The sequence below is a fragment of the Gambusia affinis genome, linkage group LG08 (genome assembly GCF_019740435.1).
Source record: "Gambusia affinis linkage group LG08, SWU_Gaff_1.0, whole genome shotgun sequence".
NCBI classification, from domain to species: Eukaryota; Metazoa; Chordata; class Actinopteri; order Cyprinodontiformes; family Poeciliidae; genus Gambusia; species Gambusia affinis.
The window spans coordinates 12,946,580-12,968,016 of record NC_057875.1 but is presented as its reverse complement, the minus strand read 5'-3'; the positions used below and the strand labels follow the sequence as shown (position 1 = coordinate 12,968,016).

At 39.3% G+C, this 21,437-nt stretch overlaps 1 protein-coding gene across 8 annotated transcripts in view; it reads left to right on the top strand.

The window, feature by feature from the left end:
* Nucleotides 1-362: 362 nt before the first annotated feature.
* Nucleotides 363-21,437, top strand: part of LOC122835990 (membrane-associated guanylate kinase, WW and PDZ domain-containing protein 2-like) — a 120,027-nt gene continuing 98,952 nt past the window's right edge. For 4 of the 8 annotated variants that reach the window (XM_044125558.1, XM_044125554.1, XM_044125557.1 and 1 more), the window contains exon 1: nucleotides 9,446-10,243. In XM_044125558.1, the coding sequence (XP_043981493.1) occupies nucleotides 9,946-10,243 (298 nt within the window). In that variant the 5' untranslated portion in view covers nucleotides 9,446-9,945. Of the gene's footprint in view, nucleotides 1,454-9,441; nucleotides 10,244-21,437 lie in introns of those variants that run through there. The other 4 variants (XM_044125563.1, XM_044125562.1, XM_044125560.1 and 1 more) reach the window with 4 other exon arrangements.

The following is a 21,437-nucleotide window of genomic DNA, read 5'->3' as shown; positions in this document are numbered from 1 at the left end:
AACGTCGCATTGTAGATCCAAAACACGTGTACGTTTCCACAAAAAAATAAACAATTTTCTAGAGAAAACATGGACATTTCTGAGTTTAAAAAGTTGTAAATTTGCTGGAAAAAAACTTTCAAAAGTCAAAAAATTTAACATTTTGGAACAAATTTACAAGCCTTATTGACACATTATTATTTTATAGATAATATAAAATAATATTTCATATTAAAACTTCTAAAGAGTTTTCACCTGAGCTTTTGTTTTTGTTTTGCTAGTTTTAGTAAGGGCAGCAAAAAAAAAAAGAACCAAAGCAATAAAATAGATTTAAATTGCTAATTATAATTTATGCAAAGTAGTTTGATGTCCTTTCTATGAAAACAAGGAGCCACTCATCTCTGGATTCTCCTTGATAAAAGTATGAAGGATCATCTAAACTGGATTATACTAACCGAGGTTTCTGTAAAACTAATTTTCTTGGAGAATCTCGTAACTTCAGATTCCTGTTTTATAAAAGAAGATTGTTAAATAAATTATACGATCTGTTCAAACCCGGTCTTTGCAACATTAAAAGTGTTCACATCCCTGATATTTTTTGCTGACTGCAGTGACATTCCCATCATGGCCTCTTGTCTTGAAATAAAAATAATGTAAACCATCTCCACAGCCCATAGTCAGTCCAACTGAGAAGTTCTGGGTTTCTTCCCCACAACAAGTGACCTTATCCTCATTTTTCTGACATTACATTGAAGGAAGTTTCTGTTACACCATGTGACACAACCTGTCACAACTGTCCCATGATTTACTTCTCCATGCTGCAGCAGACTGACTTTAACTGTGTCGTCAACAAACTTCAGGAAATGCCCGTCAGTGTGGCTACACTTGTAGCCATTAGTAAATAAATGGCATGAGGAGAGGTGGAGACAGAGCAGCTTCTAAGAGAGTTAATGGACGACTGACGGAGGCTTGTATGCAAGACAATACCTCATATGCTTCACCATTCAAATACTAAGATTAGATGTTAGTGTTGAAATATGTGGCTGGATTGCATTAAAAACTGAGAAATAATCTGTGATTAAAAGCCTGGGTTTTCAAGTCATAAAAATGTTTATGCAAAAAAGTGAAATTGCGTTCCCTGAACGCTTTATGTGATAGAGAAACACAAAGTGGTGCATAATTGTGACAGGGAAGCAACCGTGGTTTTCAAAATGATTAAAGCTGAGTTAAACAGCTTTTTACTGCCATAATTTTAGTTGATATGTTTTATTTTGTATTATTTGTATTTTTGTTATTTCGACTCTTATTTTGGAAGGTTAAAGTAGGAGTGGAATCCAGCCTGTTGCTAGGGAACCAAAGAAAGACGACGCTATATGAAAGCATAGCTTTAACAAGTGGCTGTAAAGGATAATTTAAGTTTAAGAATTTATTTATAAATTCATTTCTAACTCGAACGGAAGGGTCAGCCAGCGAGGTATGTTTATTTGTATTTATATAATTTTATGTTGTTATTGTCGTTATTGACACCGTCTCACTTAAATTTATGTTGTATTTTAGTTCGACGGTGGTGTTGTGTCAGTGGAACAAAGTGAGATTGAAAGAAAGCAACTTTAAAGATTGACATTAAAACTGACTTCACACCAGCAGTTCAACGAACTCTTTATTGCCGTCAAGAAGAAGAGGTGGAAGTGACACAGCTTGTTTATTGTCATTGTCCTACAGACAGACTTTCATTTGATTTCCAAGTATTTTGCAATGTTTTACCAGCTTTTTTTTTCCAGGGATGCCTAAAAATAGCAGTAAATATTTCCCTATGAACTCTGTCCTCACTAAAACAAAACCCCAAAAACATCCTCATAGCGTGATGCTGCCACCAGCATGGTGTGTTCACGGTACTGTGCAGAGTTACTTTTCCACCACACTGGTCTCATCTGACCAGATACCGGTAATGTTCTTTATTGTGTTGCTCTGTTCCCTACATGGATTGTGGCAAAAAGCAGAAATCTCTTACAAATTACCCTCTTTTACCATAAAATCCACTTTTGTGGAAAACACATCCAGTACTTGTGTTAGCTGAAGAATAAGAAGAAACTGGGCAATTGCATGCTTCATTTTTTAGTTTTCATATTTGAAAAACAAAAAGTCAAACAGTTTGTATTGCTTTCTTTTCAGTTTGGCTCAGCCTTACATTGAGTTCATTTGAGTTCATGTTGTAACTTTAGGCCATTTTCCAAGTGTTCATGCAGGAAAAAGGTGAATGTTGACCTCTAGTGGGGACTTTACATAACTGCAAGCAAAGACTACTTGATGTTCCTAAAGATGACAGATGAGGGAGATTGAAACACCAATTTGGTAAATAATCACACACATTGCTTCTAATAAAGTTTGTCATGTGAAATATATAGAAAAGCATGAAAATAAGATGTCTTTGTTTTAATAAGACACTGAATCTCTCAATAAAGACAGAGACCGTTCCATCCCTCATGAACTGATTGAAAAGAAGTAGTCAGGAAAATCTTGGAGTTACAGAGCAGCCGTCTTAAAACAGGCTTTTTTTTTGTTATTTTTTGAGTGCTTTAAGGACACTGAAATGGCTGCAGCTAATTTCATCTTTCAGACAACTGCCCAAGCACAATAATCAGGCGAAGAGGACGCTATTTTTGGTGAGGCATTGTGTGATTTAAAAGCTAATTGCCGAGTCATTTAGTTAATCCCCAAAGCCCTTCCAGTGAGATCAAATGGTGTGAATCTGAAGCCTCTTTAAAATGAAGGTGCAAGTTTGAGGAAAGAGCGATAAAGAGAGGATAATGATAAAATTAGTGATTGTGATTCAAAAAGTGTGTCATTGCAGACTGCAGCTACGATTCAAAACAGAAGAAAGCTGAAGCTAATCTCTGAAGGAACCTTTTGACCTCGAGAGATTAATGCATTTTAAGAGTCACTTATTCTAAGGATCCTCTGAGGATGGCGTTGTGTGTCTTTACTTGCAAGACGCATAATATATTAAATATATGTAGTAAGAGAGGTATGCAGTAAAAACATTAGCAAGAGTCATGAATAATGCAGACTTGAATTGTTACTAAATCTCTGGTTTAACTTCAGGAAACCAAATTTAGTCCTATTTTTTTGTGAGACAGGTTTGGTAATTGGTAAAATGGTTCATGTTTTGTTGCAGAGAACCCAGCAAGAACGCACACAAGCACAGAGAGAACATGCAGAAACACTAAAAGTCTGGATTCCAACCCAGGACTTTCTTGCTGCAGAGCAACAGTAAAAACCAACCATGCAAGAAGAAATGTGAAGTAAACTCGAAATAGAAAAAGCTAAATTGTACATAGTAAATTAATTTTAATAACTATAGCTGAAATGAAAATAAATATATAAAATTAGAGAGAATGAACAACTCTAACCAGCTGAACAAATGCAGCTTAAAATGATCAGTTTTTCTGATGTAACTTTTTATATGTGTTTGAGTAAAATGAACATTGTTCTTTTATGCCATTGAACTACTGACATGTCTCCGAAAAGCCCAGCAAAAATTTTGTATTTATCTGCAGAAAATGAGAAATGGCCAAAAGAACGAAAAAGATGCAGTGCTTTCAGACCTCAAATAATGCAGGGAAAAGAAGTTCATATTAATTTAGAAACAACAACACTAATTCTTTCACTCGGGAAGATTTCTGAAATCAATATCTGGTGGAAGAACCACCAGGTCTCGATGGGGTTCCAGTGCAGTGGGCTCTTTATTTTTTTCCAGAGCTGCATGGATCTTTCTAGATTCCTTTTAAAAATGTCTAAACTCTTCAGTCTCAGTCTTTCTGTCTTCAGAAAGTCTGTTTGCAGCTGAGAGCTGGTTAAAAGCAGACATGTTTTAGGTTTCAGTCTAACTACCAATAAAAGATTGTTTCCAGGAAAACTGAGGGTCATGGAGAGGCTGTAATATAGCAAATCTGATTAATTTTCCTGCTTTACTCAACATTCCAAAAATATTTCTTAATTCTTCTGATGCACATCCATAACTACTGGTTCTCCAAACTCCCTGCACAATTTGTATTTCTATAATTTAAAAAACAAAAAAAAATTCATTCTGTGCCTGTGTTAAAAAAAAAAAAAGTCAAACTTTAGCTTCCAGTGCTTTGAAGATGTTGATGCAAGATCATTTCAAAGGTAAAAAAAAAAATGGTTCAAATAGATCATTAAAGCTAAGCATGACATTAATGAAGGAAACTTCTAGGCAGAACTGTAGGCTTATTGGTGTGAAAGCAATAGTTTGGTGCAGCTTCAAATTGATATTTCCTTCTGGAGCCGCGATGCACTGTGATGAATTATTTCACAGCAGCTGACACTGATACCGGTGCAGATCTGTGAAGGCTAAAATCAGATGATCCGTGTTTGGTTTCAGCAGCCTCCTCCAGCGAGGGAGGCTGTCTGGTCTCCAGTCAGGCTGGATTCTGTACAGGTATGCAGCCATCACCAGCTCCATTTTTATAATTAAATCTCATTGTGAGCTTTGAGGGGGGGGAACCCATCATGATATACACGCCAAATTCCCTGAAGCGTTTGAGTCTAATTAACTTATTCTCTGTGTGAGTGGAGCTGATTTTTAACTGCTGCCTCTTTCCTGCGGCTCCTCGCAGATGTCGTTCGTTTTCTTTTTAATTTTGAGGTTTAAACTCTTCCAGAGATTGGAAGAGTCAGTGAAGGTGACTCCCTGTTATCCCACTCTCTTTGTTGGGAAATAAAAACAACTCAGTATGCATTTCTTTCCTAAAAGCAAACGCTACAAAGCAGGGAGTCAATGAGGGAAGCTGTGGCGTAAATCCATATAAGCTCTATTGAAATTCCTCCTCGGAGAGCACAGGCTGACTCATGTTATTGTATTTTTCTCCCTTCTGTTGTTTGGAAGCATGCTTTAGGATGTTCATTACTTTCCACCGATAATAATGACATGAAGTAATCTCCTCATCTTTCCTCTTCCTGGCCCAGCCGGTGTGCACAAACAAACGAAGCCACAAATGCATCAACAAATATTCTGAGGAAGCCCAGATTGTTTTTGTTCCTGCAAAATCTATTCTTGGTCATTAGCTTTTTGGCAGATATAGGAAAATGTGATATCTTACGTTGCTTCAGAGATCTGCTTGAGTGGAAAACTGGCTCTCTAGCCCTCAGTCATCGTACCACTGTTGTTGGTTTCTCCTGCAATCACACTGAAACTGTGACACAGCTGTGCCTCTTCTGCACGCTGTCAAGAGAAAATCTTAAAGTGGCTCTAAATATAGATATTTCAGCTCATAAGTTCTGTCTTTGTTCCTCTGTCACACTTCTGACGGTCCAAAATAGTGGAATGCTGTGATCCAGATATAGATACAGTTTCAGACAGAAGTTTACGTGCACTTTCCAAAATTAACGTCATTAATTTGGGGCTTTTGATTTATGCATTTCAACCATTCTTTTCCCACGAGGGATTGATGATGCAACAAACAAGTTAAATGGAAATAAGTTTGAATTTATTCTAGATTTTCCTCTAATTATTGGATAAATGTTCCTGACCTAGTTGCAGAGAAACCCCAGTCTTATCTCTGTTTTTATCAGAAAGGGGTGAAGTTAATTGAATTGGTTTGCATAATTGGGTTACCCACAGTTTGTGAATTTTCAGTGGGACCGTGGCCAAAGATTTTCCTCAGGCTCGGACTGTAATCTCCCTCCCAAAAGATTTCAATGTGAGTTTGGGATCATTTTCCTGTTGGAAGAACCAGCTGTGTCTAAGTTTCAGACCTGAAAGAAAACCAGTCATGATTTGAGGAACAACATGGGAACCATTAAGTCTCAAAACCTGGGATGATGCAGGATCACTTGTGCTCAGGAAGGAAGCTCCATGTTACCCACAAAACCTGAAAACTTGAATGAAACATGCAGTTTACCCATGTGGACAAACCAAATACCTTCTAGAGGCGTTTTCTGTTCAGGACAGCAACAAGATGAGGCTTTCAAACCTGAAAACACGAGACTGGAGTCTGGTGGTAGTACAATATTATGAAGGGGCTGTTTGGCTGTCAGTGGCTTGTTGCACAAAGTGGGTGGAATAATGAAGGAAGAGGACCAGCTTCTAATTCTTCTACTTTACTAAAGGTCAACAGCTGGGTGGTTAAAACTGGGACGCAGTTTGATTTTCCAACAGAACAATTATCCCAAACAGACATCCAAACTGCTTCTCAAATAATAAAACAGACTAAAATTAAGATTATGGATTTATCTGTACATTTTCTCTGTTGAAAATGTATTGCCTGTGCTTTCTAACCTGTTCCACAATGATCATAACACAAGCGTGTTGATAAACAGAATTAAGAGTGTTTCCTCTTCAACGTCCTAAGGGAAATTGCTCCATATTTGACGTTGCGTGGGTTGCATGTAGGATATGAAGCTCTTTGCTGCTGTTCGGATTAGAGAAAACCCACAATAAAGTCAAACCTGTGCACTGTGTTCAGGTTTTCTTCGTTCCATCATAAACATTGTACAAAATAGTAATTAAAACACTGAGTGAGTCTGTGTTAATCTGGCTGATACTACAGAGGAAAAAATGTAATTAAGTCAATAGCTCACTGGAAATAAAAAAACACAGATAATGCGATAAAAAGCAATGACTGTGGATTAGTTTTGTGAAACAGTAACTTCAGATGTTCTGGTTTTGAGGGGGAAACCTGCAAATCCACACACTGCGACGCCTTGTAACGCTGCTGCTCTGGCATCCACCAACAGAGTGGTAAATAAAGCTGGGAATCATTTCCCCTCTGGGTGTGTAATCTACTAATCCAACAACTTTTCTAGATTATGCAGTTCTCTTTTTCCACACCAGCAGTTCCTGTTGAAGATGAATCTGCTCCACATGGTCATCTGCTTAGAATTAGTGTCAAAAGCATGATTCGCTGTTGGCCCAAAACACAGTGACCTACATGCCGACAGACTTTAAGTAAGGAAAGTCACAGTCCAAGTGGATCCTCTGCTCTTCATGGATTATTCACACACCCAGGGGACTGTGTACTGTTCAGCGGTACGAAAACAGACCCATGTTGCTAAAGAATCCCCACAAAACAGGCCAGAGGCAAGAAAAACCTTCATCCTCTGCAGCGATAGAGGGGCCCGCTCTGGATGGGGACAAATTATTAATGAATGAAATGTGACTTGAGACACTTCAGAAAGCCACATGGACATGAAAAAGTAATGGTGACAAAAAGATTTGTCGTTTTCAGTTGGACTGGAACGAACGCCATCATGCATGCCAACTGTTATGTAACTGACTGATTGAATGAGGAAGACTCTGAACAGCCAAAGATGATGGTTTTGATTGGTTATGGGAAATCTGTGATACGCTACAATGGAACAAAAAAAAAAAATATGCCTATGAAAGTAGAGTCACATAAACAACTTTTCACTAATGAGTTGAGGAAATGTGACTTTTTTTGATTTAGTACAACCTTAAGCAAAAGGATAAAATCACTTCTCACAAACTTGTCAGAATACAATTTTATGAAATTTTTAGATTAAAATCAAGAACCAAATTTGGAATTATACTGTAATTTGGACGTCTAATTTAACAAATACATGTACAAGTCTATTTCTGCCAATGGGTCTACAGTTACAAAAGGGTCTTTATGGAGTTTAATGAGCCAAAGCAGCTGACTGATTAACAAGAAAGATTATGGAAAGAAAAGCATTATTAAGAAAAGCAGCTTTTCCAAAATGCTGCATTGAGATTTATGGTGAGAATTAGATCAAATCTTTCTTGTTTTTACTGAAAGTTTGACTTCATGTAGGGAATTAACAGGAATGTGACATTATCCTTTCAATGCTGCACTGATATCTGAATAAAAAGGCCAACCTGTCACCTTTTTGGATCTTTTAGCTTGTTGCGGTCTGCTTTCAGGGTAAAGTTTCTTGTAGTGCAAAACCATATAGGGAGATGTTGAATCTGGACAACATGACTGAAAAACGTATCACGATTTAAGTGTTTCATGCGATAATTATTGATTTGTTTTTTTGTTTAAATATTGCCAATCAGATGGTGTGGCCTTTCCTGTTTTATCCGCAGTTCTGAGACAAGATGACCAAAAACAAAAAACTGCTGCTTCGCACGTTACTCCACAGGTTGTTGCTAGGTAACCAAAGAACGTGTGAGTTAGTTGTTGCTAGGTAACCAAAGAGTGAGTAAGTAAAGTTGATGGTACCAATTTTGGTGGACTTGAGATGTTGAGCAGCTAATGTATTTTCTCTGCCTACATCTCCCAGAATGCTGTGCGGTTCTGGTTCAGATAAATTATTGAACATTCTATTGGGCGTATTTTCTATTGATATTGATCGCATGTCTACATTGTTAGTAATTTATTGTCCTGGATTGTAGTGAGAATGGTTGATTTCAGAATCATTTGAGATTTCTTTTTGTCCCTTACCAGACTCACTAGCTGCCACAGTCTTGTTTCTGGAGGCCTCGGCTCTTTGGACCTCTCCTTGGTGTTCATGCTCTGACTGCAAACGTTAGGAGAACACCAAAAAGCTAAATGTCTGAGGTTTGAACAGGGCATACCTCCTTTAAAAATACAAAGAGATGATGTCATGTAGACTCAATGTGATGCATCTGTGTTTGATTTCAGCTATTTTAAGTAGGAAAAAATGTGGTGGTGATCTAATTTAATTCTTAACAGAGGTTGCATTATTATATCAGCATGAAATTTTAAAAGTATTTTTTCTTTTAATTTATTTATGTTATTTGAATTATTTGGGTATTGTTAAAACTTCTTATTAAATATCTATATCAGGGGTGTCAAGCTCCAGTCCTCAAGGGCTGCTGTCCTGCAGTTTTTAGATGTGCCACAGGTACAAAACACCGGAATGAAATGGCTTAATTACCTCCTCCTTGTGTAGATCAGTTCTCCAAAGCCTTGCTAATGACCTAATTATTCTATTCAGGTGTGGTGCAGCGGAGGCACATCTACACTTGGTTTGACACAATCTATGTTTAAATTTGCCAAGTTGACAGGGTGTCTTGTTTTTTAGTCTGGAATAAGACGTTTTCGACTCAAAAGGCTCAAGTCCAAATATCAAGTCATTAGTGATAAAGTTTGGGACAAGCTCCAAGGCTTTTGTGATTCTATCAAGCCAAGAGTAAAATCAATACATTTGTGACTAGAGTGCAAGAGATGTAACCCAAGTTTACACATTTGGTGACTGGCCCCCAAATTAAATTCTGCTTTGGACCTCATAAAGGCTCGGGTCGGCTCTGTAAAAATCCAATATCTGAATTAAACAAAAATAAATAAACAAACAAACAAAAAATAGATATAATGAAGAAGATTTAAGGAGACAAAACAATCAGTCATTTAATGTAGTTATCGGGCCCTCATGCCCTCACACTGGTGATACATGAAACATACTTCTAATGGAAAACAATATTAAGGATTAATCGTTTCTGTTAAGTTATTAACGGAAACTTTCGGGACTTATATGTGTTAATAATGTAAATATTTAAAACCAGAGGTTGTCTGTCCTGCGGGGTAAACTGTTGCTCCTCCTGCATGTCATCTCCAGCGTGTGACCAGACAGCCGGAGGAAGCGCCCCTGGCAGTGTAGTAAACGAGAAGCGCCTCCTCTCTCCATCGCTTCACGCCGAACCAGAACCATTCAACTCTCCCCTCCTTCAGGCTTCACATCCGGGTCATCCGCCAGGATCTGTCTCCTGCGTCTGTGGCTGACTGAGAGTAAGAATTGTTCCGTCCGCCGCCGCGCTGTACTGCAGCTCTCCTCCCGACTGCGCGGCTCGCCGAGCGGACACTGCGCTTAGCGTGCACCGGCGACGATGGAGCCCCGAGCGCCGTGAAGCCGCAGCCGGGTCGCACGCACACAAAGCCGGGGGATGAGACGGTGAGGAGAGGCTTCGTGTATGGGCTAGCTCGCGGTGATTAACTCGCCCGAACCATGTCGAAGAGCCTCAAAAAGAAAAACCACTGGACCAACAAAGTCCACGAAGCGGTGATCACGCGTGGGAAGGACGGAGAGCTGGGCTTCGAGCTGAAGGGGGGCGCGGAAAACGGCCAGTTCCCCTACTTCGGTGAGGTGAAGCAGGGGAAGGGACTGATCCAGAGCGGAAAACTGGCCCAGGATGAGCTGCTGCTGGAGGTCAACGACATGCCAGTGGCTGGGCTCACCACCCGGGACGTGCTGGCCGTCATCAAGCACTGCAAGGACCCGGTCCGCTTCAAATGTGTCAAGCAAGGTGAGATGTTTGGGAGCGAGGGGCCAAGAGTGCAGCGCGGCGCACATTTCACAGGGGGGAGGCTTGAGAGTGTTGGTGAGTGAGTGAGTGAGTGAGTGTGCTGCGTTATTTTTCATGCTCTGCTTTGATTAAGATGTAGGCGAATATGAGCGCTGAGCTGAGCGGAGAAACGTGGACAAACACGGACATTTCGGGCCTGTTTGTGCAACGACGGGTCCAGTCCAGTCCAGCAGAATCAGCAGCTATAGTGATTTGTTTACCACAGAGTCTCTGGTTCGATGCCACAGCCCGGAGGGGGTGTGTCTGCATAGACGCGATGTTTTCTCCTTGGACCGGGCTTTTCTCACCAAACAGGCCTTTGCTGTGGATCAGATGTTGATTCTCTTGCATGCATCACGTCAAACATTTTTATGGAGACTGGGAATTTAGAAGCGCTGCTGGTTCCTTATTAGAATATTACATAAGACCAATTTAAAAAGGATTTCTATTACAGGAATGTTATGCTGGGGTGGGGAGGGAAACTGTCATAATTGACACCAAGAACATTTAGGATGGTTTATAATTTTGCATAAGAAGCGGGATGATCACAGAGTGAGATAAACAAGGATATCGGCAGGAAGTTTAATGGAGGGAAAAAGTGTGGCTGAAAAAAGGTGCCCTATGTACCCTAAACCCACAGTTTTGAGAGAATTGTGAATAGAAGCCCCTTAAAAAGCTGGGGGGAGATTCACAAGGTGTGGAGTCTGAGATTTAAGAGGCACTGCACACAGAGGCCAAGTCAAGTCAAAGTTTATTTACAACATTACAGATACATAAATGATTTTAAAAAATTTTGTTTGATAAAATAATAAGACAAAAAATAAATAAATAATAATTCTGGATCCAGGACACGAGGTAGCTGTCATTTCCCCTACACGCCTCCTTAACCAGAGACATCAGAAGCTCTTTACCTCAGCTGAGCAGAAAAACGACTGGACTTTTGCTCAAATGTTCAACATGTTCCTTTCAAATGACTGTAAATTTTGATCTTCATTTGGAAATCAAGATTCCAGAGTTCAGAGTTCAAGGTGCTTGAGATTCAGAGTGAAGGTTCCACATTTGTTGAGGATTTGGAGACTCATGTCATCTGCTATTGGAGATCCTCCATGTTTTATGAAATACAAAGTCGAAGTAATGATCTACTAGAAAAATATTAGAGCACCTTATGCTTCCCTCTGTTGACGAACGTCCTGGAAACGCAACGAGCTGAAGGCTCCTTTCAATCATAGGCGTAAATCCCGGGGCGTTGGGGAGGTCCGGACCCCCTCAATCTTGCAAAAGTCTAGAATTGCCCCTCCCGCCCACAAGCAAATCATTGAAGAAACGTTTGCATTTAAATAATATCAATATGAAAAGGCAAAAGAAATTTTTAGGTTGTTAGAACAAAAGTTCAGTCCAACTTGAAGTAGGAGCAACAGCACAGGCTGGTCAGAGCCGCTGAAGTGAGCAGCTAGCTGTTAGCTGTTAGCTATAGCTCTGCAGCACGAACATGAAACCCTCCAGTAAGTAAATACTTACAGCAAAAGACATGTAAACCTTTTATAGGAAGAAACACATTAACAATAAAAATCAGACTGTAGTTTGATATTTTATTACTTTGGCTGATTGGATGGATGGATGAATTTTACCACTTAGATTTCTCTTATCGTTTTGATGGGGTTTTTTTTTTTGGTAATTTTTCTCTTTTATTACATAGAAACTATTTCTAATTGTAATTTTGTTGGTTGCCTTTTGTAGTTGTTTGTTTAGCTGTATTTTACAGTGTTTATAATTTAGTGGAGGTTTGTTTGCTCCCTCAGCAGTTGACTCTGATAAAGACCAAGCATGGTCATTGATTTCATTCCAATTGAAAGAGAAATAATGACATTTTAAGTATTTTTCCTTTAAATCTTAGCGTTCCTTTCATCATATTCTCAGTTGCTCTTTTCTTATTGGGACATTTTTTTTTACTCAAAGCAAGAAGCCTCATGTACGACCTACTTAAATACTTCCATATTGATCATCTCCGGGGCCACCTTGTCCTGAGTTCAGTCGCGTGCTCTAATGTTTCTGAGGCATAGCGCCGGGGTTTATGGCAGCTAATCTGTGTGATTGACCTGCTTCTGTCAGGCAGCGTAAAAACTAACACGTAACTAGAAGATAAAAGCACGAGTGGATAAGATATTTATCATTCATCGCACCATCTGAGGCTCAGTTAAAACTCCAAATAAGTGATGGCGAGGAAGAGGAGCTGCATTCTGACATACGGAGGCTTGTTTCTGGGACAGAAGCAAAAGCAGGAGATCAAACTGTTTTTTGTTTTTTTTTGTTTTTTTTTTGGCCGCTGCAACATTTGCTCAGGCATCCTCTCCTGACTGCTGGCTCTCGATCTGTTTCCATGAGTATCAATGTGATTGATCACTGCGCCGGAGCTGCTGACATGGTAAGGTCTTGTGATGTGCAGCGAGTTAGACGGACAGGTCTATTCTGCTGCTCCATCCTCCTCTCTTATCCATTTAAACATGAGTCTATCTGAGTTTCCAAACACCCACATCTCTTCCCTCAACGTCCGTGTATACTCTGCTGTTTGAGCACAGCTTGCTGCCCCCTTCATGTGTTTTTCCTTTCTCTTTCTCCCTCTCTCTTTTTTGCTGTAATATTACTATCTGACTTTCATCCAGAGGAGAGCAGAGAGTGTATTTTTGGATGTTAGCTGCTGACAAACTGCTGAGGAAATCATCTAGAATGCTCTAAAAAGGTACAAGTAAGAGGCAAGTCTCCCTCCCTGCAAAAACAACTAAATTACAATAAGATGAATGTCCTGAATCTTAGCATATAATCATAACTTACCATGAAAATGAACACATATTGAGGTTTACTGAGGTAGACTTCAATGAGAAGCATACAGCTGAAACCTCATCTCGAACACACTCATCTAAGATTGAGATTACATAATCACCTCTTCATTGATCGTTTGTACACTTGTCATAATAGATTATTTTTGCAAAAGTACTCCATAATAGTCCTTTTGTTTCTATTAGTTATTTTGCAAAAATGTGAACTATTTCACTTTTTTGTCCTTTCACAACCACATATTGCATTTTATTTTGGTAATTATATGACAGGCCAAGATACATTGTAAGGCCAATACTTTGTAGATTCAACTTTTGCTGCAATTACAGCTGCAAATCCTTTGAGATTTATATTTTTACCTTAATAGACGGGCATTTTTTTTCCTTCTCATTCTTCTTAGAAACAAACTCACGCTCAGTAAGATTAGATGGAGAAAGTTTGGAAATATTGCATCAGCCCTCCAGGCCTCCCAGGTCTTCAGGTTCTGATCTGCTCTGCATCCCCAGAACCAAACTAGGAGAAGCAGCATTCAGCTTCTGTGCACCACAAATCTGGAACAAACTTCAAGAAAACTACAAAGCTGCTGAAACAGTTAGTGCCTTTAAATCTAGACTAAACCTGTTAGGAGTTGCCTTTGAAGCATAATTGAATAAGAATTTAACGATGGCATTTGACTAAACGTAATGTTGCAGCTGTTGATTCTATGTTGCAGCACTTTGAAATGCCTTGTTGCTGAAATGTGCTGTACAAATAAAATTTGATTGATTGATATCAATTTGTGCCACAGATCTCATTAGCTGGGTTTTGAATAGGATATTCTAACACCTTAAAGCCTTCCATTGCAGCACTGGCTGTGTGTTGAGAGCCATCCTCTTTATTGGAAACGAATCCCCAAACTTACCATCAATTTACTTTAACCAGAAATCCGTTCATCCACCATCATCAGGGGCCATGATAAGTAGCCTGATCATTCACAATCGGCTCTGCTGAGTGTAGAGAGCAAGGAGAGAGTGTGAGCAGCGCGTACACAAGCGTTATAGACAGTGCTAAGACCCTTCTCCTGGCTCTGGTTGGTTGTTTCTGAGCGAGCTGTGTATTTCTGCAGTAAGTACTGGGAGCACTGGGAGAAGGCAGAGGAGTTTGATTTATTTTTCTCACAGATTCTCTGTCTAATATCACATTGTTACCACATAGTGACAGTTTTACTAAATATGTAAAAAGCATATTTTTCATACCATATTGGAGCTTTAAATTGATCTATGGTGAAAAAATAATCTAAACAGAATGATGCTGTGAAACTTGTTTCAAAGTCTCACAGGAGGGCGTTTTCAGGGCAATTTTTCCACTTCTACCACATGTTTGTTGTGTCAAACAAACTGGGACTTCAGGTGACTTTCATTTAATAAAGGCTTTTTCTTCTTGCTGCTCTTACATTACAGAACAGATTTGCAGAGATCATGACCAGTGGTTGTCTTGTCTAGGACCTGAGCTGTGGATCTCCGCAGCTCCTCCGGAGTTACGGAGGAGCTGTAACAAATTCACCAAGTTTTCTTAACTTGGTGAATTTGGCAGTTTAGGACGACTGCCGTGTTTTAGTAGGTTTGCCATAACCGTAAACATTTATAATTTTCCTTCCACTTTTACAGTTATGCGCCACTTTGTGTAGGTGCATCACATGAAATCTAACTAAAATACAGTAAGATTTGTATTTGTAACATGCAGGAAGGTTCATGAGCGGTCTGAGGCACCTGGACACTCAGATCTGTTTTTCTGTGTTGCTGCTGCATCTTCTGGCCTGAGCCACGAACACAGACGGTATTGTTTTCACAAGCTGACGAGTTTTCTCCGTCACAGCGTGCAGGTGTCAGTTGTGAGGAGACATTAAGGCAGCTATAAAGCCCATATAAAATCAGTCCTTCTTCCTTTTATACTGTTCTGTATTTCCTTGGAATATTTAGCAGCAAAGATTGCAGGAAAAAGACTTGAAGTGAGCATCTTAGGAGAGCTGTTATCTCTCCCCCTGCTGTGTGTGTTTGTGTGCATTTCTGTTGCCTCAAAGGTTTCTGGTTTCTCTCTTAGACTTCAAATAGATCAAAAAAGCAGCAACGTCACCAGACAATCAAAACAAAACTCTTAAGTTTAGCGCTCAAGACCTTTACATAAGACAGAGACATTTTAACTGAGAATGCCTCAAAATGCCACATTTGATTTCATGAAGTGAGAGACGTGCAGGCTTTCAATGTCTTCACAAAGGCTTAAAAAATATATCCGAGATATTTTTGTTCTTACAAGACATAAAACAAGAAAATTACATGAGTTTTGATAATGAGTCAAACCCCATTTCTGTTTGATTATTTGTTAGACAGCAGATCCGTCGGTGGTGTTTGTCTCTTCGTGAGCAGCAGGCATGTGCGCAGTGCAAACGGCTGCTCGGTTCACCGAAGCAGATTTCTTGAAGTGCCATAAAGATCTTAACTGTGGCGAGGTGTAAGAACAGCACGGAGCGCAGAGAAGTGTGAACAATGTGTGTGTGTGTGTGTGTGTGTGTGTGTGTGTGTGTGTGTGAGAGTGAGCTACAAAGTGAGAAGGAGAGGTGGAGGGAGAATTAAGATACACTTGGATAAATTCCAGCTTGTTTGTCTTTGTCTGATAATTTACGGTGAATTGTTTTACCTTGAAGTCTTAATTAAGAGATTCACAAAAAGTTTATTTAGAAAATTGTAAAATGATAAATGATCAAAGTTTGATGTTTATTATAATTTCCTTTCTAAGCAAATAAAGGGAAGTGATCTTAGCTCATTATAGGACAATACATTCTCAATATGTGGTATTTTACCTGAGACAAACAAAAATTGAAGGTGCACGGGTCAGTCCACTCTCACTGATTCACCCAGTATAATTACAGATTTTTTGGAAGGGAAAACCTAGATTTATATCGAGAGGAGAAAAAAGAAAAATACATTAGCTCCATTTAGGGACCAAGGCATAATTTGTCACGATAACAAATTTTGCTGGACGATAAATTGTTCTAGAAGTTATAGCAATGAAGGATCATATTGTTGTTTTGAGACCATTTATAAGTGATATAACGATAATGGCTGCGACAGACTGGCGACCTGTCCAGGGTGAACCCCGCCTCTCGCCCGGGACGCAGCTGGAGATCGGCACCAGCAACCCTCCCGACCCCATTTAGCGAAGAAGGGTGTTCAGAAAATGGATGGATGGATGGATAACGATAATGGCAAAATAATAATGCAAGAACACATTATATAAGATCAATAAACTTTAAATTCTAATGAATATTTAAAACTGGAACTGGAAAATATTTTAAATATCCAAAATAAATAAGCAAAACGACAAAGAACATTAATTTGGAAGAGGTTGTTGAGACCAAAGTGTCAAACTGAAGACTTTTATCATCCAGGTTTTGGTAGAAAGAGAGAGAAAAAGAGATAATAATAATTACTGAGTTTGTTTTAATTTATCATGTGATTAATTGATTTATTGATTAATGTGACAGGCCTAATAACGTCTCCAATCTTTTATCTGATTCTCATTAAACTCCAGAACTGTCTCAAATACATGCTGTGTTTAATATCCAAGCAAAAAAGGTTGGAGTTCATAGTTTTTATTCTACGAATAGAAAAAAAGAAAGATTTTTGAGCATTTGATTTGAAGGTAACGGATCAGATCCGATCAAGTGATAATTGACCGATTCTGATCTCTTGTCGACTGGTGCACCTCTAACATATCACGTCTCTTGTTGGCTGCATTTAAATTGTGTTTTCAAGTGCAGTGTTGTTAACAGAGAGATCTATTTTCACTTTCAGCTACATCAGAGCCTCCGTTCCAGGCACAACGGTTTGCTGTGCTGCAGCAAACCGAGTAACATAATTTCCGTCTGATGAAAATCCAGAAGCGTGTTCCTTATGCTTGCCTGGACTGAGGTTTTCCTCGCCAAGAGAAAGGATGGAGAGGCGGGAGACGCAGGACGTTTTATCCACCCGGGTTAATGAGAACAACATGAAATGTTTTCTCTGGCTGAACAACATGAATTTAAAATGTTAACTTGCCCTTTACCGTTTTAAGCGGAGCGGAGTCATCCTTCGTCACGCTGATCGCCCACAGCGTTGGAGAGCAGACTGGGCAGCTTGCTCTTCACCAGTTAAACAATCTGGAGGAATTAATTCATCAAACTATGATGTTTTGGTTCCGTTTAATAAAATAAAGTGTTTGTCTGATACAAAGGGCTTTATGAGGAGTTATAGAGAGAAACACTTATTGTTAGGTCTTATTGTCTTTTGACAAATTATAGACTCCTTTATAAAAAAGCACTTGTTGCCACTTCATAGCATGATTAAAAATCCCACATCTTGTGTTTGAAACAACCTTTTGTGTGGAAGTGATGAAAATATTTTGAAATTTGGGCGGAACAGTCGTTTTGTGTGCTTTGTGTCTATTATACATTTCAGAAACAGCAATGTGGTGTTAATTTTATATAATTTTTGCATGAATGTCACCATGCATAATAAATCGCCGATTCGGCCTCTTGATAGGACTGCAAGACTCAGGCTGGAGAAATTCACTGCAACATTCCTAGAAGTTCAAATTCCTACATGGATCATGTAGGAATTTTTGATACATGTTTTGATAACCCAAGCTAGAAATACAACATGGCCACCATTTGGAACTTCAGGACTAATTAGTGACCTTTTTATATCATTTAGTTAGTGGGGCACTAATGTATTCAGCAACTCTGAGGAGTGGACACGCTGCTAATGTTTAAAGGGATAAAATGTAGATGAATAAGCAGGTAGCCATTGCCCTGTACTAATGCTGCCCTGGGCAGTTGCCCACATTGTCCAAATTGCTGCTTTGGAGGTAATCGGGCTGCGGAGTCAGAAACGGTTCTGATGTGAGCAGTCTAATGCTCGCTCCAGCCTCCACAGCTTCAAAAGGAATCATTTTAAAGTCTGATAAGTTATATTTATGCTCCATAAATAGCTTCTGCTTATATCAGTTCTGGGTTTTTTTGCATTTTCATCTTTTTCTCTACTTTTTAGCATTTGTGATTTTTAAAAAAACAAACACTTGCAGTCCATCAAACTTTGGGATAGTGACGTACTAAATGTTCTTGGAGAGCTAAATGTGATCCAAACCTTGGCAGGGCCTCTTCGCTCACTTATAGCTGCTGAGCTCAGACTGGATAATCAATGTTTGGAGGCGTCGTTTAGCGAATGGTCATGTGTTAAAGCTACTGCCAGCTTAAATTAGCTCATGTATAATAAGCCCCTGCCTTGTTGTAGCTTCAAATTGCACTAGAGATAAGATACAGTGTCTGTGAAATCAAGACCTTCAGGAGGAAATGTTTGAATTTGTCAAGTTTTAACTCTGCGGTCCAAGTCCCGCCAATCGTCTTCATGTGGCAGCAGTGGACAGACGGAGCGGAGGGAGGGAAGGCGACCTTCTTCTCCTCTCTTGTTGCTTTGTTGATGAGAGGCTTGAATCAGTGCATAACATCCTGTCTGCTCTGTCGGTATTAATAACTCACCGAGAGATGGGCTCTGTCAGAAACGGAGGAGGATTTTTATTGAGGCTAGAAGCTGCTGGAGCTCGGCTCAGAGGATCACACTCGGGCTCAGCCAGCCAATGACCAAATATCTAACTAGTCCAGTAAAGTGAATTGGGTCAATGCTATTCTCCACACAATCTGGGGCTGTGCCGCAGCATGTGTTTGCATAATACAGAAAGATTTGGCGTTTCTATGTCAGATCGTCTTCTGAAAAGTAACTCTCCTCCAGCTGAAACAGGATCAGAGTTTTACTGGCACTTGGCTGTCTTTAGATCATAGTTACTCAACTGGAAAAGTTTGACCTTAAACAAAAGGTCTTTTGTCCCTAGAGCGACCGTTTTCCAAGGATTTTTCCGACACTACAGTGCAAACCCTTTAGTTCTGGATCACCACCGCTGTGAGCAGAAGATGCAGCTTATTGGGCCAGATTCTGAAAACGAGGATTCATCTTGGGTCTTACTGCGATAAACATCATATTTTGATAATTATTCATGATGTGTCTGAGTGCTGAATGAGAGCGCCTTTGTGTGGCTCCTGCTGAAAAAGGGAAAAAAAATGTGTGTAAAGGTGATGCATGCACATCCATATAATAGGAACAATAGGAAAGCGTCTTAATGTGCAACATTTCAGCGCTGAATCATCTGGAACAACATGGACTAAAAATATGTCCGAGCCTTAAAGTGCAAAACAAACCAGCTCTCTTTGGTTTCAGCTCCAGGTTGTCAGATTTATGAACTTCCTTTACAATCCTGAATTAGAAAAGTTAGGAACATTATGAAAAAATATATTTTATTTATAGACTGAAGCTGCACAATATATAAAGGCTCTGTTATCTTTGCAGGCTCAGGCTGGGTTTTAATGTGGTTGCTAAGGACTGCTTGAATGTAATGTTTGTTAAACTATAACACTATTTATGCCCTAAACTCAAATCATATATGTGACCAGTTGTGGGTTCATAAAGTTTATTTTTCAAAACCAATTATGCCCCCACCCACAACCATCATGAAAAACTCCCAGAATGCTTTGCAACATCTTATTGTTCAAATTACTAACATATATTTTCTTGTTTTGCTCAGGGCAGTTTCAGGATTTTGGCCAGCTCAGTGCCAAATCAACCTGAGATCAGAAAATCACCGAAAAACCCAAAATCACAGAGCAAAATGTTTAAAAAGACAAATTGGTGGAAGATGTAATCATTGAGCCACTTAATGACGCTGTAACAGACCTGAAACTGTCAGAAATCAACTATATTCTCATACCTGTTTCAGATAATCAAGCACAATATTTGAGAAAAATAACCTGAGTAAATATAAAATACAAGCTATACAAGTCAAACTGGACCCTTGCAAAAAATGATCTTCACCTAACAGCAGGTTGTGACCCTATAAGGATAAGCAGTTATAGATATTGGATGGAGGACAAATGGAAATTTAATGAGGTCTCCTAATTTTTCCACGTGAAAGCAGCTAAAACATTGTTACACTGCTGCTAACATACTGTATAGGCATATACATGATTCATCTTTGTGAATCATGTATATGATTTCTGCCACCCCACAGTTTAGCTGTTAACCATGTTTTGTCGCACATGTTGAGCAGCATGTCTGCAGTGTGAATGTCTTTATTATTACCCATCTGTCGTACTCAGATATAATTTCCACAGACTTTATTTACACATCCAACAGAGTCAAGGTTTCCTCCAGAAAACTCGCTAACCCTGCAGGTTGAGGCGCCCGGGAGTCATTCATCCAGCAGCCTGCAATGTTTTTGAGCTAAAAATGTTTAAGCTTGACAGGAAATTTGAAAATATCCCTTAATAATTATGTATCATTGGAAGATCTGAACATTAATATCTGAACACAAAGTATAAAGTCTTTAGTTTTACAGCAAAACAGTTCGAATATTGGACCTTTTCACCATCTAGTTGGTCATTTCACAGAACAGGACTAAAACTTTCAATGAAGTGGTTTTTATGTTTATGTTTTCTGCTGCAAAGTGTTTACCAGCAGAGCCAAGAGCAGCTGGGAGTATTTAAATTTTTAAATACTTCAGTCTGTCTGCTTGCTTACTTTACATTACAGCCTGCATGCTGTAAATCAGAGTATGTGCAGTGTCTTGGCTGGCTGTGGTGAAGATGCTCTGCTTTGTGTTTTATCAGCTCTTCTGAGCCCAGAGTATTATCAGCATGTAAAATCTCAGTTCAAGTAAAAGAAGCCCCTAAATGAACTTGGTGAGACGACAAGAGCACAGTTACTGAGGAGTCTATAGTGGGTAGAAATGGAAGCTCTCAAGCAATTCTTTTAAGTTTCCCTGCTTACAAATAATCACTTTGCTCCTTATGCGCCGAGCCTCTCACCCTGTTTTCGTCCCCAGAGCTTTAGAAAAATATGCAGAAGATTTACGGATGCAGCTGTAAACAGAGACGTCTCACTCTTCGCTTATGCTGTATTGTACCTGTAGTTATTTAATTACAACAATTCAATGCTTACCTTTTATATTCACTGTGAGACAGAACTGCTGCATAAAATCCCTTTTGAGGATTTTTCTTTGTTTAGTTTGATGATCATCCCTCCCACTTAGCATAAATCATATCTTACTTAGACAGGCAGGGCTCCAGCTGATGGTTTGCGTTCATAGGGTAGATTAGCCAGATTAGCCTTCTCTGTCAGTTTATGATTTGAATTAGACGGATTATGAAAGATGAGATACAGAGCTGAAACATGTCGGGGGGCTACCAACAATCCTCCAGGAT